This window comes from Lissotriton vulgaris, chromosome 4_1 (genome assembly GCF_964263255.1).
Source record: "Lissotriton vulgaris chromosome 4_1, aLisVul1.2, whole genome shotgun sequence".
In the NCBI taxonomy this organism is placed as follows: domain Eukaryota; kingdom Metazoa; phylum Chordata; class Amphibia; order Caudata; family Salamandridae; genus Lissotriton; species Lissotriton vulgaris.
In genome coordinates this window covers 1,661,231,809-1,661,253,999 of record NC_141691.1, presented here as the reverse complement: position 1 = coordinate 1,661,253,999, position 22,191 = coordinate 1,661,231,809, and the positions used below count along the sequence as shown (strand labels likewise).

General features: G+C 41.3%; 1 protein-coding gene across 1 annotated transcript in view; it reads right to left on the bottom strand.

Annotated features, from left to right (window-relative positions):
* Window positions 1-22,191, bottom strand: part of CHMP4C (charged multivesicular body protein 4C) — a 179,326-nt gene that overhangs the window by 8,751 nt on the left and 148,384 nt on the right. Inside the window, exons 3-4 of the mRNA XM_086965938.1 lie at window positions 15,677-15,791; window positions 2,375-2,483 (exon numbers count right to left, since the gene is read on the bottom strand). Of these exons, the coding sequence (XP_086822064.1) occupies window positions 2,375-2,483; window positions 15,677-15,791 (224 nt within the window). The remainder of the gene's footprint in view (window positions 1-2,374; window positions 2,484-15,676; window positions 15,792-22,191) is intronic.

Sequence of the window (22,191 nt, the reverse complement as noted above, 5' to 3'; positions counted from 1 at the left end):
AAAACTACCCAGACCCCTAAAAGCTTCTCCTTCCCCACCCGAAGCCCTAAAAACGACCTGACCACCATGAGCCCTTAGAACTAACCAGACCCCCTGCACTGAAAATACTCTTGGCCCCCAGCCCTGAAAACTAGCACTAGTGATTGTTCTATCTTCCTAATCATGCCTGTCAAGAAGTTAGATAGCTCTTCATATCTTTTATTTGAGGCACTGATGTCATTTTCGGTTGAGGGACAGAATAGCTGTTTAATGAATTAAAATTGTTTTCTTGGGCGATTTCAAGTCTGGTCTGGTTGGGATCTAAAGAAGGCCTTTGCTTTTTGCACTTTCTTCGTTCATTGCATAGTATAGTTAGATTTAGGATCGAGGGCTTTTGTTTTTTTCAAATTTTCAAATAATCGGAGCGGTCTTCTCCATTCATTTACATCCTTAATGTATCACTACAATGAGATTTAATTTTTTTGTCTCTCAAATTTCATGGGTTCCCGGTCCTATTATGTAGGTCATGGTTTCAATGTAATAGTTAGCCAGGGAGGCTGTTACGTGTTCTTTTGTAAGGGTTTGAAGATGAGAAGTACTTTTACAGGGCAGCATGTTAGTGTTAATATGTTTAGTGTATCTGATGCATGCGTTTTCCCTGCAGATAAACTGATGATCGGACCAGTCTACTGGCAGCTTAGAAACCGTCAGCAAAACGCAGTCTTTCAGGAGTAAAAGTTCTAAAGTATTTCTTTTTCCAGTGAATCAGGCTTGTGCAGTGTTGGTTTAAGTCACTGATACTTGGATGACAAAACAGAATTCCTTTCTGTGAGGCCAGTGGGTCATTCCAGTGGAGGTTGAAGTCCCCTAAAAAGATGTGTGCGGTTGAGAAGAAATGTTCGTTGATTAGCTCCAGTAGTTGTTGGCCGTCTCCCGGATGGTATTCGACAATGTGGATCATGACAGGATTTATGTCATCAGCACTTAACTCTACACCAAAGCATTTAAACAGGAAGTATTTCTTGACACTGAAGCACTGAGTCAGATGTTTGTGTATGAAAGCACCACCTCCCGCAGGACTATACTGTAAAGACGATTGATCACAAAGTTGGGAGGAACCTGTATGTTAATTAAAGGAGTAGAGAAGTCTTTTTTAGGCAGATCTCCATGAGCAATAAGATGTCCATTTTATAGGCGGAGCCATGTTTTGCACCCAATCTGCCTCTGCATCTAGGAAGCATGTATCGCAGGCTGGATTTTATCAACATTGTGGCTTGTGCAGGCTTGATCAGGACTAGAATATGCTTGCTGCAATTCGGTCTTTTCAAAGACTGGGGACGAGAACACTTTCCGATACCTTCTACTATCTGGATGTTTCCAGTGGTGGGAGATTTGTTTGGACTGAATAAAAGACTCTAGTAGCCAGTCACAGTCTTTATAAGAGATTGTTTAATTCGCTCTCCTTGGACAGTAAGCTCTGCTGTTTCTAGGGAGGGATGGCAATGTATGGTTGTATTTGGAATTTCTTGGGTCACGATACAGGAGACAGGCTAAAAGGTGCCTCATTTGTATTGGTGATATGTTTGTGGATTCTAAGTTGGCAGCTAAGATGCCAAGTCCCCTAGCTATGGTGTCTAGTTTGTACCAGACATTTAGGGTGGATGAGGGAAGGTGCTGGGATCAAGTGATTAGGTACCCTGGGGTGTTTATCTGCAATAAAATCCTCTTTTTCAATTGACTGTAGTGAGCCATAGTGCATCCACTTCAATCTTTGTTCTCCCTTTTAAATTCTGAAAACCCCCCAAAGCTCTTTTCTCAAGGTTTGTCAGAACGAACAACAGTTTAATAGAATAGTGTTGGTCCTCTGTTATATTTGTAGGTGACGGCCATATAACCTGGACAGGACTTTGAATAGACTAAATGAGGACTGCAACGTAGATCTGGATAGAGAGGAAGGAATATGTAACGGCTATGTCCGAGGATACCATTCCCAACACCGCTATTTGAAATATCGTGGGACATACTTTGACACAAACACAATTACAGAAAAATACAGAATTCTATCCAAGCCAATAGAATATTATAACATTAGCTAATGGAATTAGATGTGCATTAATTCCTACTAGCGGATTGAGTTTCCAACATATAATTGTCAAATCTATGGTGTTGCACTAAGTGATTTTAGTTTCTGCCTTGTCCCTTTGACCGTGACTGTTGTTTCAGCCAGCCGGATTAATCAGATTTCTGCAGACACACTAGAGGGCGGAAGCTTACACTGCTTAAAAAAATGCCGACGGAGCAATGAGTAAATGAAATAAAGAAACATTTTGCTCATCACAAAATCATTGATCACAGGTTTTCTCTATTATTTAATCATGTAACCCACATTTCTTACCTGGTCTGGACGGTAATGATGTAGAAGGTACACTGGGCAGCCGCACATTTTCCATATGCCTGTTCAATTCCTCTTGTTCCAGTTCCTCCAATTCAGCTAACAAATCATCCTGCCAAGGAAAAAAATGCAATACATTGTAATATTCACAGTAATCATAAACCATTTGTCATTTGGTTGACGGCAGGGGTGATGGTTGATGGGCATTTTCTGTTGTGTTAAATGAGGAAGTCCCTATGTCTCCTGACTACTGCTTCAGAGAGGCTGATGATAATCCGTTTCAGAAACCTCACTTCATTGTGGCAGTGTTGTGGGTTCTCCAATTTGTCCCCTCATTACCTGTTGTGAGAAGCATCATTCTACACACAGGCTATGTCTGGAGAGCAGTATGATGAGGGCACTTGAAAGGAATACCTCCCAGAATGAGTTCTTAATTGGAGACAGTGGATCCACAATCCCGGTTTAGACAAGAAATATAATCACAGCACAGAGCTCCAGTTCCAAGTACTTCATGACCAAGGAAAGGAGTGCTTTGAGGAGAACTCTGACTAGTGTATGGCCAGGGCTCTCCCAGAAGTGAGGGGACATCACCGGATGTCTGCACTTTCTGCTGGAGGAGCAGAGCTTTTTCCTAGTGTCTGCCTGCATGCCAAGAGACAAAAGCAGTCTATCTTGCCCAAGAAGGAGAGGTGACTGCCCAGGAGGAGAAGCCCAGCGGGTACCAGGAACAGAGGGACACCCAGAGGAAACAGACTACCTGAAAGTTAAGTCGGGAATGACCTATGCTGCAGAGGATCCCCCTCGGTCGGAAAATATTTCTTGCAGGAACCGCTTCAAGCATTCTGCGTGTGTTGGCCCAAATAGGGCTACAACTGCTTGCATCAGCCGATTAGGGCTACAGCTGTGTGGTGACTATGGTGGCCTGACTAGGGTTACAAATGCTATGACCAGTACCCTAATCACCCAGTTGGAGAACATTTTGTTCTGGTTGCCCCACAGATTCGTAGCAGCTAGGACAGCACCTGTGCATAAGTGCCAGGGCTACTGCTTAACGTGTAACCGAGCAGGGTTGCTGCATGTATGGCGACATGGCTGTGCCTGGCCTCCTCGGCAGTCCTTGAGACACTCTTCATTCACCGTGTGCCTCTACCTGCAGGAAGACAGTGAGGTCACCAGATTTAACTGGAAGTAGTGTGAGAGACTAAACATATGTCTGCACCACCAGGGGAGAGAACATAGAGAAATGTGACTTGAGTGCACATTTGATTTGTGGGGTAACTAAAACTGCACTCTTGCAGAAATGTAGCGGATGTACATGAATGCATATGTAACTGTGACACAGTGATGCATGTGCACTCGATTTAACGCCTTTTGGTGTCAGAGCAAACTTCATCAGTCAGCAACAAAAAACACATATTGGGATGCCCGGAACAAATCAAAGTATTTCTGGTTGCCTGGTTTGGATCGGGCTACTGATAGAAGGGTTCAGATTTGAAACAAATGTAACAAAAGTGACAAATCTGCTGAATAGTGCGACACACCTCCTGTGCCAATGGAGTTCCTAGAGGGGTTATTAGGAAAGCTGGGAGCAAACATTTTGGGTCTATTTAATGTGACGAACAGCTACATTGTGCATGTTGTAGTGGTTGCAGGCTATTATTCTACATGGGTTGAGATGAGGATTGCAGAGAAATCAGCGCAGTCACTAAACAAATTTCTACAACATGTTTTTTGCAGAGACAGATTATCATCTTATCTTGTATCAGATAATGATCCGTAGTTCATTAGTGACAGGTTGTCCAAATATTTCAGTTTGTGTGGTATCACAGGCAAAAGAATTGTGAAACATCATCATGAAGAATTATAATTTTACAAGAATTGGGCAATTAGTTCAGATCAAGTATGCCAAAAGAAGAGAAAGGTCCCATTATATGTGGCTTGATCCCATTAAGGTGACTAAACTATTTAATGATGTGGTTAGACTACAGGGAGATGGTGTTTAGAATGTAGACAGGGTATCAATTTTCAATGGTCTTGTTGAGGAGAAGGATGATTTTTTTGCTTTAGCATAAGGAGAGGGAAAACAGGGGTCCGTGTCTAGGAGTTGAAGATTGTCTTCAACTGAACTTAACCATTTCGATGCTGATGACGAGCTCAGCTCGTCATCACCCACGGGTGTCGTGTGCTGATGACGAGCTCAGCTCGTCATGGTGCCACTAAAATGGCATTTTCCAGCACAGGAGGGGAAAATGACCAGCAGTCATGTGGTTAATACTGCTGTATTACCTGAAATGGCTCATACGAATGCTAGTATGTTCAACAATAGTTTTGACTACTTGATTACTGAATCTGGATCTGCTGTTTTGAATTCAAGGGAGGGGTTTGTCTCTGTTCAGGATCCTGAGTGAATGGGTCAGTGGACTTATGGTGATATGAGGCATAGTTCAAGTTTCCATGTACTTCCAGAGATGTATTACGATTTTGTAATCTCTCAGTGATTGTTATAAACTCAGGAGGTGAGAGGATGGCGGGGGAGAAGGAATCAGTAAGAACAACAACCCTGGTCAGCGAGAACTCTAGGACACTAAATTAACCAAGGTCAATCACCTGGTAGCTATTTTACAGAGCAGACAGACTTATCTTTGAGGTAATTTGTAAATGGTTTATGAAATACCAAAAATCCAATGAGGTCATCCAGTTGTACTGGACTGGTACCTAGGAGCAAGTTAATGCTGACTGCGATGAGACGTAGGTCAGATACAGAAACCTGGTTCGACCTGGTCTTAAGTTTTACCTTTGGAGGGTTTTTGACTACCATTTCAAAGACTACAATTTAAAAGGCAAGGCAGCATGTTGTGACTGAAGAGGGTTCCAGACCATTGGATATCCGCTGGGTGATGTCTCGGTGAAGCCATTAACCTTTAGTGGAAAGCTCCAAGTGGGAGTATTTGAATTTCACTCCCAGAGAAGGTCCCTCACACTTTTCATGCCTTTCCCTGGTGAAAATGTCTACCTTCGGACTTAGTCACTTGTTTTGAGCTCAGATTCTTCCAGGGGGGGAAGGCAGCAGGCTGTAGCCAATGAAGACTCCACAAGGCCAGATATCTTCTCTGCAAGGTCCTGCGGATTCAAATTTTCTGCTGCAGAAAAGCTCAGAGTGGGAGCAACCTGAATCTTTGGCTCAGCGGCAACCCACCTTTGTCAGATCGGCTTGCCACATTGATCCCAGTCCTCTGGAGGTCTTTGGAGCCAAGACGTTTCTAAGTCCCAGGGTTTGATAGGAAGAGTCTACTTTGATACCAGTCAAGGATCCAGGACCATGGGGACACCACGTTGGTGGGGGGGGGGGGGGGGGGGGGGGGGAGTGGGGGGGGGTCAACATACACTCCAGAAAAGGCCAGCAGCAGGGTAGGTCCTTTTGAAATTGGGCAGGTGTCAGCTGGAAGTTGTAGAAAAGGTCTTTTGTAGCTTGTTGTGTGCCTGTAGCTTGAGCAGGAGGTCAGTCTTATGACCCTTTAAGTCCACAACTTTTTCCTACAAGGAGGGTCCAGTTTCCTAGGCTCTTTGCAGGTTGCAGTCAGCAGGTCCAGTCCTCTTATCTTCTTCCACAGGCCCAGAAAGTGTTCTGAGGAAGGTACTATAGGTGCCACATGTATGCATGGCACCAGTCTGTGGGTGGGGTTGATTCCTACCTTAACAGAGAATGTAAAATATCTAAGGTGCAACCCTACCTATAGTGCCCCTCTGCCTGAATCTAAGAAATGAGCAACCCCTCACCCCCTTCCGGGGCTCACTCTAAACCAGTTCTGGGGGGGAAGCTCTTCTACCACTGGGATTGAAGCCTACCGAGCTGTGGTGTCAAAAATAGGGCCAACCCAGTTTCCAGTGACGGGGTAGCCTCTTTGAAGTGAAGTTCCTGGGCACAACCCATATGTTCATCCTGCCACAGTAAAAGAACACCTCCCAACACCCACGGCCTTCATCCCTGCTCTTATAGCAAGTTCACACCTCATCAAGGGAGCTAATCAACTGCCAGGTGATATTTGGGCTTATGCACATGGGCATCCAGAAGCTGTAGGTAGGGAAAATTTAACTTTCCTAAAATATGCATTACACATCACACTTCACCAAAGGATTGAGCTTTTACAAAACATTTTGAAAAAGTCCAAGAGGGAAATTTGGTGCAGCTTCCTAGCGGGAGATAACCATATTGAATGTAATATTGTATCCTAGTGCTCTCCTATGAAGCAGTCAATCCTGCTACATTGAAATAGCTTTGAGGGCATTTTCGCTGTGAGAGATTGTTGAACATTAAACATTTACATGTGCTAATCTGACATACCTTCACTCTACCTTATGAGCAACAAGGAATACTTAGGGGTTACTAATTAATATTTAAAAGAAAGGTTTAGGCCTCTCAAATAGAGTTACCTAACGGGTCGAATTTGCAGTATATAAACTGCACAGCCAGGCTTCAGAAGGTATGCCTGCAGTCATTTTTGTATTGTCACTGCAGTGCTTGGCACAATGGGTGCTGAAGTCCAGGGATGACATTTGACTTACAGGCCCTGGGTATACTATAGGTAAGTTAATTATGCCAATCAGGGGTATGCTAATCTTATCATGTTGAAAGGGGTGCTCAGGCACTTAACCACTGGTTAGCAGGGGTAAAGTGCACAGAGTTCTAAAGGCAGCAGAAAATGAGGCACAAATGAGGGGTAACAACGCAAAAGATGGTAATTCCCAACAGTGATCATATGTTGGCCTGTTTTATGGTCATTGTTGTTGAGGACGGACTCACTTGAAGTTTTAAAAATGTGCAACTACAGAAACCAGAAGGCCACAGGCGTGGCCACGCCCACTGGGGAGGTGTCAGCAATGTTTAAATGGAGTTGCACAAGCCGGTCCTGTTTGTTCATGCTGAATTGCCAATGATTGAGGGTTCAAAGCCCGAAACGCGTCTGGCAGCATTTTATGATGACTTCCTGCTGAAAACTGCATACAGCCTTTGTGAAACAACAAAACGGAAAACAACCTACCTTTTGCGACTCTTCCACTGGGGGTAACCTGTTTTGAATGAGATATATATATATATATATATATATATATATATATATTTTTTTATGAACAAAGGCAAGGACGCGGCACTCTTCTTGAACACGATAGTTTATTTTAGGTCTCTTAGCAAAAACTCCTACGCGTTTCGAACTAACGTTCTTGGTCACGGCAGTGTTCTACAAGAGTCCCTTTTCACTTTCCACCATTTATACTATTCACTCAGTTAAACAAAAATGAGGAATTGTGGGCCTTGTAGTTTGTACATTAAACGTATGTTTTTCAACAACTAAACAAAACATTTGTGTGGGGCTATGCGTGTGGGTAGCATTTCTTATAAGAAATGTTCTAACATAAATTTTATAACAATAAAATTATATGCTAATAATTAAATTCAAATTTAGAGTCCATTTTGTGCTTTCACAATAAACACTTTACATCAAGGACCTTTCCTATAACGTTTCACGTTATAATTCGTTAGACGGGCTAAGTGCCCTGTGTCCCACACTTTTCCCCTTGATTAAACGTTGTGGCCTTTACAATGTTCCTTCACACAGGATTTTACATAAAGTCAATGATCAGTATTTTTCAGAGATGTACATGCATCTCCTCGTCTGCGTTCAACCCTCTTGGCTGTCTTGTTTTAAACTTAATTATAAGTTTAGACTCCAAACGTCTCAATTTCAGAAGTCTGTCTCCCCCTCTTTCCTGGGTAGGGATGGATGCTAGTCCCAAATATCTTATGTCTTCCCAGGTTTTGCCAGTATGTGTTCTTAGATGTTTCGCCATGGCATAGGTGTTATCATTGTTTTGTATTGCCCGAATGTGTTCTAAAATTCTCTTCTTGAGAGGACATTTGGTGCTCCCAATGTATTCTTTTCCACATTGACACATGAGCATGTATACAACAAAGGAGGACTTGCACGTTATTTTTGTTCTGATTATGAAGTCTTTGCCTGAAGGGTCTGCAATAGATGTTGCATTTTGACCTATTCTGCATGCTTTGCATGTTTTACATTTGGTAAATCCGATGTTTCTTTTCTGTAGCCAGTCCTTCTGTTTCGTCAATGAGAAGTGGCTGTTTACCAAATGGTCCGAGAGATTTGGCGCTCTCCGATATGTTACTAAAGGGCCAGTTCCAATGTCATTTCCAATGTCCGGATCTTTCATTAAGATATGCCAATATTTTGCCAGAATTTTTTGAATTTTGTAACTTTCTTTGTTATATGTTGCAATCATTCTCGGTTTTTCTTCATGCTCTGTTGTTTGTTTGTTTTCTTCGGGTTGTTCACTTTCTTCTGATTCACTAGGTCTTTCCAAGTTTAGTGTTTCCAATCTTGTTTTACATTTAGCTTTATCTTCCCCGATGGTTATATCTCTGTGTTTATAACCCCTTTCAAGAAATCTATTTCTTGTGTCATCAAATTTTTTCTCCAATTCCTCTTCTGTTGAGCAATTTCTTCTCATACGGAGAAATTCACCGTAAGGTATGCTTTTAACCAGTTTTTGGGGATGGAAACTCAATCCGTGCAAAATGCTGTTTGTTGCCATTTTCTTTCTGTGGGTAGTCGTCTCAATTTTGTTGTTATGTACAAAAACTTTGATGTCCAAGAACTCAATTTCTTTCTGACTGATGTTGTACGTGAACTTTAAGCCAACATCATTTGCATTAAGGACATCAAAGAAGGTTTTAAACTCTGATGTGCTTCCCTTCCCAAATAGAAACAGGTCATCTATGAACCTCACCCAAAGTGCTACTTTAGCCATGTATTGGTCGTTTTCTTCTCTCCAAGCTATGCTCCTCTCCCACCACCCCATCATGAGGTTCGCATAGCTTGGAGAGAAGGAAACTCCCATGGCTGTTCCACACTTTTGCTGGTACATTTTGTGGTTGAATAAGAAAACATTATTGTATAGGCACATCCTGATCATCTCAGTTAGCATTTTCGAATGTTCTCTTTCTGTTATAGGCCTTTGTTTCAGAAAAAATTCTATGGCTTTGATCCCAATTTCGTGGCTGATGGAGGTGTAAAGCGACACCACGTCTATCGTTATCAATGAATAGGTTGGATGCCAGTCTGTGTTCATAAGCACTTTTAGGAAATCTCCAGAGTCTTTTATATAAGATGTCAGGGTAGGAACTAGTGGAGCAATAAAGTAATCCACATAATTTGCCACATTCTCATACAAACTGCCACAGCTGGATATTATCGGTCTTCCCGGGGGTTTATTGAGTGTCTTATGAACTTTCGGTAAGAAATATATTGTGGGTATGATTGGATTTTCCACCATTAAATATTTCTTTTCATCATCTGTTAGAGGGCCATTCTCTTTCCATGTATTGAGCTTGTTCTCCAATTCTGTTATGAGTTTGGGGATTGGATTGTTATTTAGCGGCTCATAATTCTCTTTTACAGTCAATTATAACGTAAAACGTTATAGGAAAGGTCCTTGATGTAAAGTGTTTATTGTGAAAGCACAAAATGGACTCTATATGCTAATAATTAAATTCAAATTTAATTTTATTGTTATAAAATTTATGTTAGAACATTTCTTATAAGAAATGCTACCCACACGCATAGCCCCACACAAATGTTTTGTTTAGTTGTTGAAAAACATACGTTTAATGTACAAACTACAAGGCCCACAATTCCTCATTTTTGTTTAACTGAGTGAATAGTATAAATGGTGGAAAGTGAAAAGGGACTCTTGTAGAACACTGCCGTGACCAAGAACGTTAGTTCGAAACGCGTAGGAGTTTTTGCTAAGAGACCTAAAATAAACTATCGTGTTCAAGAAGAGAGCCGCGTCCTTGCCTTTGTTCATAAAATTACTTAGGAGACACGCTCCCGGTCTCCAAACGTGAGCACCAACCGATGGAGTTCCCTCTGCTACGGGGACATTTGTGAGGAGTATTACAATACAGAGGTGAACCCGGCATCCCAGCAAACAAGCACAAAGCCAAGAACATTGAGTGGATCACTGAAGAACCAAACCAGCTGATCGGAACATCAACAACGCACAAACGCCCTGGTCGAGCGCCGACGTGCTCAGTCGGAGGACGCGAACACAGTCGGGAGTCTCCCGGGTGAGTAAAGGTGTGTTGAATGCAACGTAAGAATATCTGGATGCCGAGTGGGGTTTGAAAGTTTGGAAAAGCTGACACAGCTACAAACGAGTGATAAGCGATTCAGACAGAGTCACTGAACCCGTCTTGTCACGCAAAGGTCTCGCAAAACGGGAAACAAAAACCCGAATCCCAAAGACTGTTGAACCCAGTGTTCCAATTATTTCCTACCACGAATATACTTAATAGTATTCACACAGGAATAAAAACAAAGTCAAGTAAGCATTGGTAAAAACAACAACCAAACTTACCAGAATGGAAGAGAGAACAACGCGAAGGATAGCTAAAGCGGAAACAATGTTTCAACGAAGAGACAGCTCCAATGTTGCAGGCGCTGATGGTGGTGGAGAAAAGACACCACCACAGAGTAGCACGACGATAAAACAGTTATTCACAAAACTGGAAAAACTAATGAGGAAGGAAATATCAAGGGGATGGGAGATCCTAACTCTGGAAAAATATGTGGAGTGCAAAATGGTACCGAGGGGTCTCCGCATTTTTACTCTCCCCAACCACCCAGACACAAAGCCCGAGATGTTGGAGGAATGGGGCAATAATAACATGGACTGTTCAAAGAGGATGATGTTGATAATTATAAAATATGCAAAACAAGAAGTCGAAGAGCTGATACAAAAAATAACAGACACTGAAAAGGAAATAGCAGCATTAAAAGAAGAGAATGCCACAACAAAAAAACTGAGAACGGAGATGAACAAAAATCTGGACAAACATGATGACGAAGTTCAAAAAAGAAAGGAACGTAAATTTCATCGCGATGAGGATGATTATAAGTTTGGCACAATCTTAACCTTTGCACGCAAATTCGACACAGCAAAAAAACAATGGGATGAAACGAAGAAGGGAACTACCCAACAAACGAGTGGATCAGAGTCAGAAATAAGTGAAGGGGAACAAAGAGCAACAGGAATATGTAGGTTTTCTTTTTTAGAGGAACTAGAACTGTTGTACCACCAACAGCAAACGCCCCAATACATTCCATACAACACATACATACAGAGCTTGTTGATGGTTAATGTCCTGATGAAGACATATTGTATATGTCGAAACACGTTGACTGGATACTATTTAACCTTTTTTTATCTGTTTTGTGAATACATATGTATCATTCTTTTTATCAACTGTGATTAATGTGCTCAACTTTTATTATCCCCTTTTTATCAAATTAAACTATGAATAATTTTTCTAACTGAACTAGTTTGTTTGTTTAATCTATTGTGTATTTTCCTCAGTGTATGCCTGGGATTGTTTTCTCACATATTGTTTACCCTGTCCCAGGATATTTATCCTTATCAGGGGGTCCTTGCTACCTACAGTCTCTTCTCAGGAAGACAAAACACAAAACCCGAAGAAGCCAAAAACACAGGAAACAGATACAACCTGAGATCGCGGCAAGCGAGAAGCTGAGTCGGAAAACCAAACAAACACCGAACTTAGTAATCAATCTGTCAAGATATAATCTCTCAAAAGAAGAAATAAACCTACTAAACAAGGGCCTATAATTTTGCCCAGAAACCCATCATGATGAAGTGGATACTAAAATTGACATATATAAATATGTGAGGAAACTGAAACTAAAGAAATTTTTCAGTAAAACATCAAAAACAAAAAGATAGAACATCTGACCAATCCGGAGAAACAAATGTGAACCTTGAACAGACAACAACTAGCAATGAATATAACATTGAGGATGTTCCCCATCTTCGGATTGCATATGAATTGGCAAACGAAGAAAGTGGATCCCAAATAACATCTACACAAATACTAAACGAGATGGAAATAGTGACAGACAAGCATAAAAAAACTCCTTTCAAACCAAGATCGAAATTCTATCCAGTTCTCCATCCAGGCAACAAAATCGACCTGTTTCATGACCTTGTAATAGGAGACAGAGAAAATGACAAACAACCACCCTCGGAAAAAAGAAAATCTGTCCAAAAAAGAAAGAGCAGCAATACAAACTTTGAAAAATAATGCCAATATCGAAATAAAACCAGCGGATAAGGGGGGAAACATCATCATAATGGACAAACAACATTACATAGAAGAAGCCCTCAGACAATTGACTGTAAAAGAGAATTATGAGCCGCTAAATACCAATCCAATCCCCAAACTCATAACAGAATTGGAGAACAAGCTCAATACATGGAAAGAGAATGGCCTTCTAACAGATGATGAAAAGAAATATTTAATGGTGGAAAATCCAATCATACCCACAATATATTTCTTACCGAAAGTTCATAAGACACTCAATAAACCCCCGGGAAGACCGATAATATCCAGCTGTGGCAGTTTGTATGAGAATGTGGCAAATTATGTGGATTACTTTATTGCTCCACTAGTTCCTACCCTGACATCTTATATAAAAGACTCTGGAGATTTCCTAAAAGTGCTTATGAACACAGACTGGCATCCAACCTATTCATTGATAACGATAGACGTGGAGTCGCTTTACACCTCCATCAGCCACGAAATTGGGATCAAAGCCATAGAATTTTTTCTGAAACAAAGGCCTATAACAGAAAGAGAACATTCGAAAATGCTAACTGAGATGATCAGGATGTGCCTATACAATAATGTTTTCTTATTCAACCACAAAATGTACCAGCAAAAGTGTGGAACAGCCATGGGAGTTTCCTTCTCTCCAAGCTATGCGAACCTCATGATGGGGTGGTGGGAGAGGAGCATAGCTTGGAGAGAAGAAAACGACCAATACATGGCTAAAGTAGCACTTTGGGTGAGGTTCATAGATGACCTGTTTCTATTTGGGAAGGGAAGCACATCGGAGTTTAAAACCTTCTTTGATGTCCTTAATGCAAATGATGTTGGCTTAAAGTTCACGTACAACATCAGTCAGAAAGAAATTGAGTTCTTGGACATCAAAGTTTTTGTACATAACAACAAAATTGAGACGACTACCCACAGAAAGAAAACGGCAACAAACAGCATTTTGCACGGATTGAGTTTCCATCCCCAAAAACTGGTTAAAAGCATACCTTACGGTGAATTTCTCCGTATGAGAAGAAATTGCTCAACAGAAGAGGAACTGGAGAAAAAATTTGATGACACAAGAAATAGATTTCTTGAAAGGGGTTATAAACACAGAGATATAACCATCGGGGAAGATAAAGCTAAATGTAAAACAAGATTGGAAACACTAAACTTGGAAAGACCTAGTGAATCAGAAGAAAGTGAACAACCTGAAGAAAACAAACAAACAACAGAGCATGAAGAAAAACCGAGAATGATTGCAACATATAACAAAGAAAGTTACAAAATTCAAAAAATTCTGGCAAAATATTGGCATATCTTAATGAAAGATCCGGACATTGGAAATGACATTGGAACTGGCCCTTTAGTAACATATCGGAGAGCGCCAAGTCTCTCGGACCATTTGGTAAACAGCCACTTCTCATTGACGAAACAGAAGGACTGGCTACAGAAAAGAAACATCGGATTTACCAAATGTAAAACATGCAAAGCATGCAGAATAGGTCAAAATGCAACATCTATTGCAGACCCTTCAGGCAAAGACTTCATAATCAGAACAAAAATAACGTGCGAGTCCTCCTTTGTTGTATACATGCTCATGTGTCAATGTGGAAAAGAATACATTGGGAGCACCAAATGTCCTCTCAAGAAGAGAATTTTAGAACACATTCGGGCAATACAAAACAATGATAACACCTATGCCATGGCGAAACATCTAAGAACACATACTGGCAAAACCTGGGAAGACATAAGATATTTGGGACTAGCATCCATCCCTACCCAGGAAAGAGGGGGAGACAGACTTCTTAAATTGAGACGTTTGGAGTCTAAACTTATAATTAAGTTTAAAACAAGACAGCCAAGAGGGTTGAACGCAGACGAGGAGATGCATGTACATCTCTGAAAAATACTGATCATTGACTTTATGTAAAATCCTGTGTGAAGGAACATTGTAAAGGCCACAACGTTTAATCAAGGGGAAAAGTGTGGGACACAGGGCACTTAGCCCGTCTAACGAATTATAACGTGAAACGTTATAGGAAAGGTCCTTGATGTAAAGTGTTTATTGTGAAAGCACAAAATGGACTCTAAATTTGAATTTAATTATTAGCATATAATTTTGTTATAAAATTTATGTTAGAACATTTCTTATAAGAAATGCTACCCACACGCATAGCCCCACACAAATGTTTTGTTTAGTTGTTGAAAAACATACGTTTAATGTACAAACTACAAGGCCCACAATTCCTCATTTTTGTTTAACTGAGTGAATAGTATAAATGGTGGAAAGTGAAAAGGGACTCTTGTAGAACACTGCCGTGACCAAGAACGTTAGTTCGAAACGCGTAGGAGTTTTTGCTAAGAGACCTAAAATAAACTATCGTGTTCAAGAAGAGTGCCGCGTCCTTGCCTTGGTTCATAAAATTACTTAGGAGACACGCTCCCGGTCTCCAAACGCGAGCACCAACCGATGGAGTTCCCTCTGCTACGGGGACATTTGTGAGGAATATATATATAGATATATATATATATATAGTTATATTATCAAGTCAAAGCTACGTTCAACCTATTTCCGATGAGTACAATATAAATTACTATATATATATGGCATGTGAACAAGGGCTGTTTAGCTCGAAACGCGTCATGTCTGGTTACTCACAGAATAATCTGGAACAATAAATCTTTTTCCTGAATGCTGTGGCCTGTCTCCTGCTTCGCCGTTCCGGCTGGTTCGGAGGTGGTTCTTCAGGAGTGACTGTCGATATATATATATTTTTTTTTTTTCCCGATGAGTACAATATAAATTACTATATATATATATATATATATATATATATATATATATATATATATATATATATATATATATATATATATATATATATATATATATATATATATATATATAGTAATTTATATTGTACTCATCGGAAATAGGTTGAACGTTGAACGTAGCTTTGACTTGATAAAATTGTTCAAGTTCCTTCTCAGATTAACATACACATCTGCAAAATTTTACTAAATAGTATGCGGAAAAAATAGACCCCTGTGATGACCAGAATAGGTAGCTGATTTTCCCCGTTCACCACTTGCCCAACCATCTATTTACGAACCTCATCAAACTCCTCACCAAACCCGACGGGTCGAGAAATGGCGTCCGAGATCTCCTGTGCCACCTCCTGCTGCTCAGTAATATCCTGCATCAAGTTGTCAATTTTGTCGAGATCCCTGGAAAAGAGGAACGTGACCAATTATGGATTCCTGAAGGATTAAAACTGCATGCAATTCCATAGCAAGTGAAGTCATTAAATCATTTCTGAAATTCTCCAATTCAGTTTCTTCATATAAATTGACCTTGATCTCGTTTATTCTCAAACTCGATATACACCATCTTGACACAGGTCATGGCCAAAAGGAAATTATTTTCTTACTATCTGCAAATAAATCGTAGTCAAATGAACAGACCTGTGCTCCAAGTTAATTTTCCCAACATTTACGTTACATTGTAGGTGTTTATATTATTAAAAGACCTATGAATAACTCCACTTTAAGTTTTGTTTTTTTTTCACTGAATTTCTAAGGGGTTTTTTTTTTTAACGGAAGTTAAAAATGTTATTACCTTGCTGACGTATAACCCCACTTTAACCCTTGTTTTTTTCTGTGAATAAATACTGGTGAATTTTCAGAGGTTTTTTTCGTTTTTAAACATTTGTTTTTACAATATTTTAAAAGCACTTTAAACTTTGTTTTTTTTCCATTGAATTCACATTTCAAATGATTTATTCATATAAATCATTTGACAGGGTCTAAGATGTTTGAAGAAAGGGTGATGTGGGTGGGTGCCAGAAAATGAGGATGCTTTTATAATTTTGGCAGGGGCAGAATAAGCTCCGGGGATGGGGCAGGAAGCCAGATATTTTATGTTACTGTTTAGGAGAAGAGGCCATGTTACGCAAGGCTCTCTTAACTACTCTGCTCCGGGGTACCGCTTAAAGGAAGGGGTAGATGGGAGGGGGGCGGGAGGGGGGGGGATACATAATAATTTGTAGATCCTTTAACAGGAGTAACAGGAATGTTTTTCACCCCCAGGCCTTAGTGACATCATAGACAACTCAAGCTTCACTCTCATAGGCCAATATTTATACCACTGAAAATCCTGGGGCGAAAAACATCCCTGCTATTCACGGTTATCAATCTATAATTCTATATGCTCGATTGGTATGTGTGGTCTAAATGGTGCACTACCTGCGTCCTTTAAAGAAGTTCAAGCGGAAGTAAACTTATTTTGGCTTCTAGTTTTGCGTCTGGTGTCCAAATGTTCTCACAGGTTATCCTCTGCTTAACAACGGTCAACCCCATACACCACCTCCTTATGTGTGTGCTGTTCTATTCTCACCGCTCATGCTCCTATCAATCCAAAGAGGGATTGATGTAATGGAGATCACCATTCACCAGCCATCATTGTCAGATAGATTTATTAATATCCTATCAGTTAAAATTCACTTCATCAAGCTACATCAGGCTTCCCGTTAAGAATGTGGGAACAATTAAAAATATTGGGGGTAGAGGGACAACCCAAAGCTGTTTTTAACTGTGAAAGTAGCCTGCAGATATTATTAAATTAATATTCACACTGTGTTCTACCCCATGAACTGTATTGACTCAAAGAGAGGGAGGAGGAAGTGGTTGTGATCCATTCATCTTCCTTGGTACGCAGTACAAAAAAATCAAGAGGGGGGAAGATCACTTGTCCTGGGTCACCAGGATTTCTTCGCTCTTTCGTTACACGGTACCGATAAAAAACCCTCAATCACGTGCCCGGGTTCAGATGGCGGTATATCTTGGTTCTCCACCTTAAAGGTTATGTGGCAGCATCATCATTGGGTTAGTGGTTATGCTTCCTCCACCCGGAGGTTAACCACTGGTTGAACCAGTAGTGATCAGATATCAAAAACAGTGAATTACAAATGAGTGAAAAAATGTTTAAAAAAACATGAGTGGCCAGATTAGGAAGAGAATGTATTCTGTCTGGGTTCAGGCTGTATTAAAAACATAGGCGCGCAATGAAAGAGGAGTTAGGGGTCTTCCTGCACTGATATTAGTCCATAAAAAAGGTTGACATGTTTCAGCCTGTGGTTTCCCAGGAGGGGTCAGTTAGGCTTTCATCAGGACCAAGAGCTAGTGAAAAATATGAAAATGACCTTTAGGATTTCTCTTTAGAACAGGTATATTAACCTTTATTTTTGTTGGTCTGTAAGTACCGTTCCGCGGCATCTGAGTAATCTAGTGTGGGCCAACGGTTTTAATGTGGATGCGTCGTTCTCAAAAGGAGATCCATCGTAATGTGTTGGTCTCCCCTGCTATCCCACTGAAGCCTACCTTTAAGTCAATAATTTCTGACTTCGTCGGGTGATCAAAGAGGGTTATGCCTCGTGTGCGCACAAATTGTGCTGTCTCTCCCTTTCCATCCCCGGAATCTAAGGAGGCCACATCCGGTCAGAGGAAGCTGGAGAAGGGGGTCTGATCAGTGATGACTGTCAAAGTCTTGAATGTGCTTAGGACAATAACCCTTAACGTAAGGAAATTAGCATCATTTCCTTCGGACCAGCAAGGCACACCTTTGCATGGTACCCATGTGTGTTCTTGAAAGTTCTGTTTTCAGCTAAAATATATTGACTACTGCAGACCAGAGTCCTGGTCATGACAGGAGGTGGTGACAACAAAGTGACCACGATGAGTGTTGTACCAGGTGGCATGGCTGGTTCTGAAATGGAAGAACACAGCTAAATTAGACCTTTTTTGAAAGAACTCAATTGCCTACCAGAAGAAGGCAGAATAAAATTCAGTGGCCTGTCCATCGTGGGGGTTTCCGATACAAGAACTCATGCAACATGCACACGCTGTGACACTATTATAGCCCATAGACAAATACCAGATCCAATAACACATAATTTGGCATTGGGGTAGGCCTCTTTGAATAGAGGATCCTAAAGGACCAGCTATCAGAAATGTATTCACAAGAGCTCAAATTGCTACTTTTGAGCGCAGATAGGCTGGTTTGGTGGGATCGGAGATCATACACTGATTAAAACTGAGCTCGCCTATTGTAAATTACTTGAAATTACTGCAGGCAGCCTTTTCTAAAATCTTAGCCCATTTGTACTATTAGGTAGATGCATGCTATGCCCATTGTTCTATAGGCTATGCTCATTATCCTATGGGCCAATTTGGCCTGACCAGCTTGTCCCCATCCGCGCTGCATAAAACAAAAAAAATAATGCAAGTCATACTTGAGCCTTATTGGGCCTGATCAATGAAGTGTAGCTTCAGTAGCTACACGCCGTGATTAGGAGGACCATGTTTCAAAATAACCTATCCTCTTTAGTAGACCTATCAGAGAATACGGATGTAATGGAAATGCTCGTCAGATGTGCATTTTTCATGACGTCTGTGACTTTTGTAATTACAGTAGCAGACCAACAGTAACTGTGACAAAGTGACGGTTATAAACTTTGTGACATAGAATTTAGACACACGGATGTATGATGCTGCAAAGACTAGCTGTGGATTTTTAATATGAACAACGGTTCACACACAGTTAGGACAGAGGTGGGAGAAACCAACGTTTTACCCCTAGCCTATAAAGCTGCGAGGCTTCTGCCAGGAAGTCGGATGAATGAGTCTTCTGCAGAGACAGAAAACATCAGATAAAAAGAGGATAGACAACCTGAATCCTTTGTGTACTATAAAAATAATTCACAAGCCTCAAGTTATCAATTTTTATTGGGATAGCAGAAACGGGTCTCTGTCTCACCAGAGTGCTCCCGCATACTAGGGAACCGCCCTCTAGAGAGAGGAGTAAGTACATTTTACCACTTGGTACCCTGTGCATCCAGCTACAGTAATGTTCATCCTTGGTTCTCCTATGGATAAACATTAACATACCTTGGGCCCTTGTATGAATGCCAGGTAAACTGGGTAATAGGCTGAGCAGTCCCTCAATAATTCTGTGGAATTGATGGCTCATCACAATGGCAACTCTTGCTTTGTGCTAATACTTTATCACTGGGGAGATGGAGGCATGCCATAGACATTTTAAGTCCAGTGCCTCCTCCAAATTGAGCCATGCATGTTTGTGTGTTGTGCTCCACAAGACATGCTATGAGCACCCGAATCAGCTTGTCAGCACGTCAATCCTGACTTAAGACAGCATGCCTCTACACAGTTGTTTTTGTTCAAGATATTGTTTGATCTTGTGTTTATCCATAACAATTATGTAAGCAGTCCCGGTCATGACTGGTATATTTTGTTCTAGAATAATATCACTCCTGGAATATCACTGTATTTATCTTACTTCTTGTGAACAACTGATGAGGAAGAAGCGAAACTTTCCCCCCTCTTCAAGGCTGCTGACACCAGAAAGGCTTAGTCCAAATTCTGAGAAAAGATGTAAACAGTTATGTCTGCAGGAGTCTTAAACTTATCAATGGTTGGCTTTCTGATTATAGATGAGGCGGTGGGCTTGTTACGTGTGCATTTGCTTTTTAAAAAATGCTGTTCTGAATCAGAATAAAAAAGCCTGTGTGTCAGGTGCTATAATGCAAAAATGTTTTTCCCACTGGATAACTTCTGTTCTGTCACATGAAGGCCTGTCGTGGCCTTGTCGAATGCCCCTTTGAACACACTGGTGAAGCAGTACTAATCCATAGAATTGTCTTACAAGGGATACCCCTCTAAAAGAGCCATGCACTTAAACGTCTGTGATATTAGGTCACTCTGTATTTGCTTCTATCAGCGTTGATCAATTACTTACCATTTAGAATCATTTTAAATAAAAGGTCTTGGGTTGGGATTAATCCAGCATGGGTGCTCCGCTAAGGATATCCCACTGAATAAGTGTGTTGTACGTGCATGATTTAGAGTGTGTGGGTTATCCTATGGATGTGTTCCTTAATCGGTGGCAAGGGCCTAACCAATGTGAATGTCAAGCATCATGATCTTCATCTCCACTGTGGTTTGCTGCTCAGACGTGAGTCCCAGGCTCTCCACATCACTGGAGTCAAGCTATCCAGGCTGAAGAAGGCTGATAGCCAGAAACCGGTCCTTGGATGCTTGATTCCGGTCTAGGAAAGACATGGCTGGACTGTAACCATGAGGCACAGGGTCAGAGCTGATTTGCATATAGCCAGTGTCTGACCTAGGGTGGCGTGGAGTGCAAAAAAACGATGGATTTAGGCCCAGATCCTTGTACTGGGGTGAATGTAAGACATTGTTCTGCATTCTGTCCATCAACTGTGTTTTTTTGCAATTTTCACCCCGAGTGGGCTGGGTATGCTCAGACGTTAGTCCCAGGCTCTACATATCACTGGAGTCAAGCTATCCAGGCTGAAGAAGGCTGATAGCCAGAAACCGGTCCTTCAGTGCTTAATTTGTGCTGGTGCTTTCCAGTTCTGCACAGCTCTTGCTCCTCCTGACCTCGGTGCTCTCACCGGCGCAGCAGGGAGGCAGGATCAGGTCGGTGCTTTGATAATGTAAGATAGTTATAAGGCTTTGCATGATGGAACAGTAAAAGCAGCCCATGAATTCTGTTCAACTGCTTTCTATGCTGCCAGCCCTAATCGATGTATTTGCTTGGTTGGTGTCGGCGTACACTTGTTAATAAGGTAACCACACTATGTATTTGACATTTTGACTAAAGATAAGTTATCTCCACGATGGCACAGGGCTTTATTAAAGTATTCTGCTCCTCGTGGTGGCTTGGTTGGATGATGCCTTGCATTCCCGTGCGGGAACTTCTCACTGTTTGTTCGTAATTGGCTGTTTATGTTAGGATACTTTACTATGGGCTTGAGACTGGCTGAGGTAAAGTTTGCCAGTTGTCCATTGGCTGCTCTGCTATATTGCTGAGTGCACGTGGTGCACCAGCACATAATTTGCCTGCTGTACGTCTTTTTTTCGGTTTCGGCAGTGGGTCCTGCTCATTCTGCCGCAGCCGTAGTCTGGGCCTGTGTATTAGAAGACCACGATCTTCTTCGAGCGAGGCCACAACATGTGCGGTAAGTTTACATTCTTTGCCGTGACCCTATGCACCTAGCACAGCAGGACGGAGTTAATCCTCAGTGTCCAGCAAAAGGCTCGGGGTTAAAACACCTTCCGAAATGAAATCGTCCTAGCACAACTATTGCTTGGGAGGGTGCGGGGGGGGGGAGGGGGGAAGGGGATGTGATCCTGTACCAGCCTATTGCAATTGTGTATGAGGGGGCATGTTCAATATATCTTGGGACCTTTGCAGTTTTCGTAATTACAGTGCTCTTTGTGCATTCTCTCACCCTCATATCCATATGGAGAAAGTAACATCAAGACTCATTTTACTTTATTATGGAGAGAGTTAATTTGCGCCGCCTGTGCTTTTAGTGTTCTGTACTTATTTATTTGGCATGCCAATGTTGTAAGTGTTTTAAGTTGTGCCTAAGGGATGATATTTATTGGCAAATAAAATAGTGTTTACTGGCCATGAAGCATGTTGCTGATGGGTAGCAGGCTCTGTGATTCTTAGGTAGGCCGTGCACCTTTCACAGATCTCTTGCTTCCCTCGTGGGTTCTTCGCATTACACTCCTCCCCTGCAAT